This window comes from Harpia harpyja, chromosome 5, assembly GCF_026419915.1.
Source record: "Harpia harpyja isolate bHarHar1 chromosome 5, bHarHar1 primary haplotype, whole genome shotgun sequence".
Lineage (NCBI taxonomy): Eukaryota > Metazoa > Chordata > Aves > Accipitriformes > Accipitridae > Harpia > Harpia harpyja.
The window spans coordinates 64,985,869-64,995,016 of record NC_068944.1 but is presented as its reverse complement, the minus strand read 5'-3'; the positions used below and the strand labels follow the sequence as shown (position 1 = coordinate 64,995,016).

Sequence of the window (9,148 nt, the reverse complement as noted above, 5' to 3'; positions counted from 1 at the left end):
ATTCATATCTAAAATTATTTCACCTGACATGCAAAAATACCAACATTGTATTTTAAGATTTCTAAATCAAACACTTGAAATCTGTCTGCTTCTATGGTCTCTGTGCATTATCATGTACTCCGTGCTGTCTTTCCAACAGGAGCCCTGTTTCATTTACAATACAGGACCCACTACCTATTCAGCAGCTCCTCAAAGCTTTGATTTTATCCTTCTTTTCAGTGTTCCTTCTCTTGAAGGACTGATGATAAGGAAAGGGGCTGTGGGGAGCAGGGAGGATGGACAGGGAGTCCCTAGGGAGATTTCACAGTGGGGTTTGATTTTGTTTGGGGGATGGGGCAGGATTTATTTCAGAACAAGGAATCCCCTTCCCCAGCATGCACAAGCACACACTTTTTACAGGAGAGTTGTGGGCTCTGCATGCAGCTGGGCTGGGGGTGGGGGATGGGTGTATGATGGACGGACCAACATGACCCCATTCCTGGATCCCATCCCGTTGTGACTGTGAGCACCTTTTAGAACTCCTTTCCCTTGAAATAAACCTACAGTGTGACCCATGGTCTGTAAGGGGCTCAAAGACACCTAGAGAAGATGATCTTCAGAGAGCTCAGCCATTAAGTGTGAGGAAGTTGCACACAGTGCTGAGCATAGACGAAGGTCTCTCAAAGATTTATAACTTGACCAAATCTGGCTGGAATTTGGTAGGGATGGATGAACATATTCACTTAACAAAGGCCATTCTTCCCTGGTCCCCCAAATCCAATCTGTTACTCTAGGGTATGTAAGCCTGAGATCTGTTTATGGAAAGGACAGATAATTTTGTTTAACATTAGTATAGCAAAGTACACATACTTTGTTTTAAGCTCAGAAATGTTCAGCATATTTTGCCTTAAATTAAAAATAGGTTAAAAAACCCAACTCTTTCCAGCACAAAATGTCAGTGCAAATGTTAGTTTGTCAAAGCAATGAACAGCAAAAATCAAGATCCTACGAAGGAAAATTTGGCTAACCTTAAAGAGGCACACTGCTATTATCCTTCCCTATAACCTAACAAAGAATTGCTCTGAGGGACCTTCCTTTCACCTGCCACAGCTGCAGTGTTCACTGTCGTATCCCAATGTAAGGGTGATAAACTCCATCTTCACCCCCCAGCCTAGCTATAGCGATATTTGGATTTCATGCGTGCTATGTATTGACAGCTTCTATTTTATATCCAGTTAAGTAGGAAGCCTTCAAAATACTTAAAAATCACAGTTACAATAAATGAATTTATAATAAATAAGTCGCTCCAATCCATTAAAAATCCAAAGGCTCTGCTGTTCTTACCTGGATGAATAAATTTAAAATTATATGCACTCTAGCAAAGGTGGTCTGAGCCTGGAAGTGCCTCATAGGCTGGCTCAGGACATGGGATTGGAAGTTAGGGTACTCTGGTTTTGTAGTAAAATTCCTAAAAGCAGATAAAAGCACTCTAGTTAGCAGATTCTGGTGAAGAGCTATGAAAAGTGAAGACGATAACCCTATCCATTACTGAATAGCTCTATTAAATGATCAGAAAGAGCTCAGTACCACCTTGTTATCTGCACATGACCTCTCCTGGGGCATCCGTGGCAAAAAAATAAAAAAGAAAGGGAAAAAAAGGACAGATTAAGCAAGTGCCTCAGACCGCTGCATTTGAAAGCAGAGCTTCAGGACAGGGACGCTTTCCATAGAGTCATTTCAGGCAAATGTCACGTGTGCATATAAAATCATTCCTGAAAGCAGCGCCTTTGTCCCCCAGCTATCTCCCAATGGAGCCATTGTCCCGCCGGGGCAGCTGGCACCCTGACTTCAGCCGTGCTGCATCGGGATCTGAGGCCCAGGGTGGCCAGGCAGCCCCCCGAGAGCTGGCTGGGGGCCAAGGCAGCCCGCGACCTCCCTGGGCAAGCGCATCGGCCAGGAGCCACTGCCGGGGCCAGGGTGAAGGGAAGTTTCCAAGTCAAGCTTCAGTCATGGAGAGAAAAGACCCCCTGGTACGGTAGGCGCATCTTCCCTCCCCTTCCGCCCCTTGTGTTTTTCTGGCTTGTTAAAGTAGTCTTAAATAAATATAATTACAAGCAAAGTCAGGCTATAAAGTAGCATGAATGTGTTTTTGCCAAGTGCAAATTGGATTGGGATTTGGCAAGTTGGAAGTCCTTTCAATGTGCGTTCAGGGGCGATGTTGGAAGTGCTCTGATTCATAACTAAAGTAGAAAGTATTACTTAATGCACAGAGAAGAAAATGTACTTTAAAAACCATAGTAGATCTCTTATAGCTTGTTTTGCTTTCTGAAGATGTCTTCTCTCTTAGCCTTTTTAATATAAACTGCCTTTCATATATATATTGTTACCTTTTAGTAATGTTAAAATTGGCATCCAGCACAGGCACAAGCAAAGTATCTTGTGTTTTGTTTGTATTTACCTCCTACAATATTAATATTATGCAAGTACATAATCATGAGTTTAAAACTCCGACATCACTTGGCTTTTGATTTATATTAAAATTTCCGGTGTCTGGAGCTTCACTGGCAAAGTCCTGGGCTTAAAGGCAATCTGTCTAGATAAGGTTCCTATTATAGGCATCCTAAGCCTTTTTCTCCAGAGGAAATATATGGATTTCTTTAATCAGGGCAGTAGCACCTCAAGGATCTGTAATTTTTTTCATAACTCCCTATGCCACAAATGTAAAGTGCTGATTAGAGAGGCAAGTTGATAAGGAGTTAATAAAACAGTGCATGCCTTGTAGTTCCCCTCCATATGGTTGGACTCATAATGATTTTGGTTGCTCTGATTTTGAAGTATTAATCATTGGGTCCTTCTTCTGAGTCTCTTTTGCTTCTGATTTGCTTAGATTTTAATTATGATTTGCTTCTAATTACTACTGATCTATGGAAGCTTCCTGTCAGCATGCGTCAGTGCTGTGCAGGCTGCTCCTTATTGCCACCACATCTGTGATGGAAACGCTGAGCTCTGCAAGTTGAAGCAAGGCGCTGACTTGTCAGATTCAAGAATAGAGCATTTCTGTTGCGAAGCAAGTATTGCTCCCTTTGTTTGAAAGACTGCGTTACCGGAGCGGTGTCTGTCTCAGCTTCCACGAGTGCTCCAGCCCTCCGCGCTGGATGTGCTGTGGGGAGGTGGGCTGGGGGCCAGCAGATTAGAACCTGGTGGGTAAGGAGAGGTAGCGGGGCAGTGCCTGCACCTAAAAGAAAGAAGAGGCCGACTCTGCCCCTAACATTGGCTGCCCACAGGTGACCTGGTCAACTGTTCAGGGATGGCTACGGATATTTTTAGATTACGAAAGAGCTTCTCATGAAGTCTAAGGCTGTAGAAATGTTTCCTCCTAGCAGGTTGGCCTGTATATGATGTTAAGAAAACAAAACAGTGGTCCATTTGTGTAGCAATATTTATTCTACAAATTCTTGCCTTATTGCAGAGGATGTAATATGATGGTTAAACTATGAGTTTAAAGTCACTACATTGGGGAGGTTTCCAATTATTCATCGAGGATGCCAGCTGAGTTTGAATGCCAGATAGCTAAAGATATGTTAGCATCATTCTTGAAAACTGCAGCTGCTAATAACAGCGCTCACATAGCAGCCTTTACCCAAGGACGCCAAATGTAATCCTTTGACATTAGTTGAACTGGAAGTGGAGGTAATGAATATTTCTGAGAGATGAATGAAAGGTGGCGGCATGAGACTGCCTCTGGCAAGGCTAGGGCTAGCACCACATCGTCCGAATTCCCATGCGCTATTTTAAGTACTCATTTATGGTGCTTCACCAAATTAATGGGTTGCTTATAGAAACAGAGCAAAACCTGTTATTGGCAACACACCAGTAACACAAACTGGTTTTCATGTGCTTGCAAAGCTGGTGGCATCCTTGACCTCTGCTGCACCTTGCTGGACGAGGGCTTTTGAACCTCCCAGTACTGCTTTCCCCATGCATCCTGCGCTAGCCCAGCTGGGATGCACCCTCCCTTGGGCTCATCACCGGGTGAAATGACGACTGTGTTTGCAGTGTGTTAGACCAAATGATCTCATAGGCTTTCTTTGTCTCAAAACCCATGAAACTGTGTGTGCTCCACACATTTAGAGTAAAGGAGAACAGGGTCACTGTCACTTCAATACACAAAGAAATGTAAACATATTAAATAAATACATATGGGCTCTATCAGCATTGGAGAACTATTTTGCTGTTGTGTGCTGTTTAAATTTCATAGCTTTGAAGTTCCAGTTGCTAGTGCTGTACATGAAAAATTGGATGAAAAGAGATTAGAAATACAAAATAACAGCAGGTATGCTCAGCTCCTGTCTTCTCGTCCTGAGCCAGACAGAGCTTTTCTCCTATTGCAGATGGACCTTCCTTACATCTGTGACTGGGAGATAAATTGTATCCTCAGATGCCTCCCCTTCTTACACAATTCCTGTCCAGCCACTCTCTTTTCATTTCTGTGGGAGGCTTCATGCCCTCCTTCCACTGTTTTTATTGTGAAGTACCTCAAATGTTTAATCTATAAGCTTTCTTCTTTACCTAATTTCATAATAACTTCTAGAGATTTTTAATAGGAAGCTGTTGTGGGTTGACCTTGGCTGGCTGCCAGATGCCCATCCAGCTGCTCTCTCACTCCCCTTCCTCAACAGGACAGGGGGAGAAAATAAGATGGAAAAGCTCATGGGTTGAGATAAAGACAGGGGGATCACTTACCAATTACCGTCATGGGCAAAACAGACTCGACTTGGGGAAAATTAATTTAATTTATTGCCAAATGAAATAGATTTAGAAAGTGAGAAACAAAACCAAAAATTAAGACAGCACCTTTCTCCCACCCCCCCTTTTCCCAGGCTCAACTTCACTCCTTCATTCCTGACTCCTCTACCCACCACCCCGGGAGCCATGAGGGGTTGTGATTAGTCCATAACAGCCGCTCCCTGCTGCTCCTTCCTCCTCACACGTTTCCCTGCCCCAGTGTCGGCCCTTCCCACAGGCTGCAGTCCTTCAGGATAAACCCACTCCACTGAGGTCTCTTCCACGGGCTGCAGGGGAATCTCTGCTCCGGCACCTGGAGCTTCTCCTCCCCTCCTTCTTCATGACCATGGTGTTTGCAGGCCTGTTCCTCACAGTTTTCCCCTCACTCCTCGCTACCTGCATAGCGTTTTTTACCCTTTCTTCAATATGTTTTACCAGAGGCACCACCACCCTGGCTGAGGGGCTCAGCCGTGTCCTGCGGTGGGTCTGTTGGAGCCGGCTGGGACCGGCTGGAAGCGGCCGTGTCTGGCACAGGCCAGCCCTGGCCTCTCCTCACAGAGGCCGCCCTGCAGCCACTGCCAGTGCCTGGGCACGGACACCCAATACAGAAGCCTTAAATCTTGACCTCATATTTATACAAACAATACACAATTTTACCTGTTTCTGGACTTTCATCCTCTGATCTTCTGTTTCCATGTATTTTTTGGCTATTTAAAGTTTTTAACCTGAAAGCCTTCTCGTTTTGGAAGTTCTCCCTGGCTTTGCTATCACTCACCTCTTCATTGGCTTTTGGTTTGGTTTTTGGTTTTTTTTTTTGAGGAGTTCTTGGGAATTCATCCTTCAACATAACCTTATTTTTTCCTCCCATGTAATCTGGTGAGAAGCCTGCACATCATATATGGATCACAGCCAGAGTTGTTCCTACCACTCTTCTCCTAAACCCTCCCTCCCACGGCAGCTACCTCCCATCCCCATTACTGCAATTTCCCATTTTATTCTCTAAACAGCAATTTATTTCTTGCTGCTTGTTAAATAGCATGTTCAGCTGAGGTCCTTCCTCTTATCCCTGTGGTGCTCAAAGAACTTGGGATATATGAACTGTCCCAGGTAATACCACTTTGTTCATAGAGGCTTTTTGATCTAATGCCAAATTTCAAGCTTCTGGCTGTATATTGGCATGTGTCGAAATGCAGGTAGCTGTAGGGACAAGGCAGGGCGTGCTTCCTAGGCTGCTGGGCCACACATGTGCTTAGCCAGGATTAACCCATGAGGAAGTGTTCCCAGACAGGTCCATACACTTGTGTTTACACACAAGCCATCCCACCAGGTCATTCTTTTGCCAGACACGGATAATTTGCAAGGGGGAAATGTGTGGAGTGGAAGAAAGGATGCTTTTACAGCTCTGTCCATGCTGTAGCAAAAGTTGTCAGAGTCAGTGCAGGCAGGACATCTCTGAACAGGCTCCACAGGGAATCACTCCAGGTTTTACAGAGAGCCCTGTGCAAATCTGGGACAGGATTTGGACACTTCCCTCAGCACTTTGCAAACAGCATAACAAAGCAGAGGGGAGGAATACAACCTAGGGACACCCTATCCCACACTCTGTGTTTTCAATGACTTGACTCCAGCAGCTCAACTCTGCAGAATTGCTCCAAACTGCCCTATTTAAATGCGAGTCCTTGAGACTGGAGAGATTTTGATGCAGCAGGATGCACCAGCACTCTTGATAAATAGCAATAAAAAGGACAAAGACAATAAAGTGAATTTCAAGGTAGAACTTACTATCTTCAGAGTATTTGCTCACCTACTGCTGTATATTTCCTCTTGCAGAAAAAGCTTTTTAGTCATATTAGCTGTATGTCCCTGGAGCTGTTGATGAATATGACAGGTTGAAAACCTTTTCCAGCCATGGCAGGAGAACGAGGGAATGGGCCAAGGGATGGTGGGGGTTACTGGAGCTGGGACAGGATGATGGTGAGGAACCCATGTTGTAGCAGCAGCAGAGGCACCGGGGGATCAGCCCTGCACCAAATTCAGTGTTGGGGCTACCAAAGCTGGCACAGAGGAACTCTGTTTGCAACTGCAGGGACTGTAACAAATTGCCACCCCTCTGGCAAGCGGCACCAGTCCATGGTTTGGTATTTCAGCATCGGCCTCAGATGTGAGTGGGATAGTGGGAATAGGCTTGGCCCTCATCTGTATCAGGATCAGTGAAGGATGTTGGGTGCAATACTTAAAGACTTCATAGGCTGTATAAAGAAAAAACAGGGTTTGTTTGGTTCAGCCACCTTTGGAAAAAGAAGAGTATGAGATTGTGGCTGCGGTCTGGTACCTGCAGCAGGTGACATTAGAAGCATGTGGCTCAGCCCAAGAGAGTTATGGTTTCCTCAGTCATTTTGGGTATTCCTTAAAGGCTTTCTTTGCACCCCTAAAAGGAATTTTCTCTGAGACAATCAAAAACATCCTGTGGATGAGAAAAATGGCCACTATGAGGGGGTGAGGAGAAAATGTCCTGATGAAAAAACACTTTGTAAGTAATTGAGTTGCTATCACCTGTAAATGCTTGCTTTCCTTTCCTTCCATGCTGAGGCTGCACAGCTAAGGGTGGCAGCGAAGACAATAGGCAAACCCCAGACAAAGTCACCCCTCCCAGGTGGGACAGAGGGAAGGGATGCTGCTATAAAATTGGGTGAAATTCCCTTGGAGCTGATGGCCCTTCATTCAGGATAAATGTAAGAAGCCCTTAAGTGCCTCTTGGATATCGAAAACAATAGGATTCCTTTCCCTGCTCAGGGAAACAGCATTTTTTTGTGCATTCTCTGTAAAGGACAGGATTGTACCAAAGAATCGCTTGATGCCACAATCTGAGTCCTCTCTTAAAGAAACAACCTGAAGGGTCCCAATCTCAGCTGGCTGCCGAGTCCAAAAGGATTAATTACTCAGGTCATTTGTGCTTGACCACATAAATTCAATACACCTAAATAGGCTCTAATTTTTTGATGTTCCTTAATGTATATTGGACTTGTGGGGTAGAGTACAGCTGAAACAGAGCATTAACAATAGAGCAGAGATCACAAGGATGCTTTCCTCCCCCAAGGCCCACAACAGAGGGAACAAGAAGGAAAGATTCTCTTTTGGAATCTCCAAAGCTCTGTTCTCCTAATATATTTTGTCTCTTTTCACCCCCAACACTAAGATGTCTTTTTATGCCCTTCCATTGCTCTGCCCAGCCAACCCAGCATTCCCCACAGATGGCAGGAGATGGCTGTGACAGTCATGGGATACTGGGTGCCGTTCATCTACCGTGCTGTCCTGGCAGTTGCTGCTGGCAGCATCAGGCCTGGTTTATTTGCTGAAGCTGCCACCTCTCCAAAAGCCTCCCACGCCTCTGCCCTGTGCCCCCTGTCCTGCAGTCTGACTGCACTTCCACCTGCCCTTATACAATGGGGCTTTGGAGCTGGCTTATTTGTTTTACTTATAATGCATCAGAGTAGGAAGCAAGGAAAGCAGAAGCTTTCCTAGTGTCATTTTTTTAATCCAATACCTCTCAAAACCATGCTGAATTATCTGCAGAGTCAAGCAGATGCTTCGGCAGGCTTAGGCTGCCTACAAGCAGGGGTATGAACATGAGGTTATAGTCCGATACTCATTTTCTAAACAGCTGTCATGGCTTAAGCTAACACAGAGGAAGCTTGTTTGTGCTCCTGCTCTGTCTCAGTGCAAAGTGAACCTGGTTTGCCCCAGGGGTAGGGGTACTTCTCTGCTGACTTCAGCTGTCACCTGAAGATATTGCTGCTCCTTGCCTGTTTCCATCATCCATCCTGGCTTCTTTACCCAAAGGGGTTTTTTTAAAGGTGATTTAATCATAGTGTTCCTCAGCACCAGGCTGGAGGACAATCACCCAAGCAGTGAAGCGCCTACAGTCGGTGTGGTGCAGCGGAGAGGGAGGAACAGCCGGGCTGGGCAATTCCTCACCCAAAAGGATGAAATGTTGAGTTTGCACACCTGAGCAGGGACAGCAGGCACTGGAGGCCTTTCCTTCAGCTGGCGAAGCTATTGCTAGAAAAGGAGTGTCTCCACTCTCTTCACCAGAGTGGTAGTTTACTCAAGTCCTTTTTACATGGGTTAGATCAGATGTTGCCTTCAAAGGCGTTTGGTTGCAGCGTCTTGGAGAAGGGGGAGGAATGGACAGTGAAAGGACGCTAAATTAAATAGTCCCAGCTGTTTTGCAGGCTCTCTGTGGATGCCCAGGAACATCTGTGTCTGCCCTGAGAAACTTCAACAAACATAATTTGAAGCTGACTTTAGTCTTGTCTGCTGTGAAAAAGAGATTTACTGGGGTGGGGAGCCTTCTGTGAAGGCTGACCAAAGCAGAGCTGCTTTT

The 9,148-nt window shown here is 45.3% G+C and overlaps 1 protein-coding gene across 2 annotated transcripts in view; it reads left to right on the top strand.

The window, feature by feature from the left end:
- The first annotated feature begins 1,781 nt into the window (after positions 1-1,781).
- Positions 1,782-9,148, top strand: part of ENPP2 (ectonucleotide pyrophosphatase/phosphodiesterase 2) — a 74,279-nt gene continuing 66,912 nt past the window's right edge. The window contains exon 1 of one of the 2 annotated variants that reach the window (XM_052788126.1): positions 1,782-2,009. In XM_052788126.1, coding sequence (XP_052644086.1) covers positions 1,788-2,009 — 222 coding nt within the window. In that variant the 5' untranslated portion in view covers positions 1,782-1,787. Of the gene's footprint in view, positions 2,015-9,148 lie in introns of both variants that reach the window. The other variant, XM_052788131.1, reaches the window with a different exon arrangement.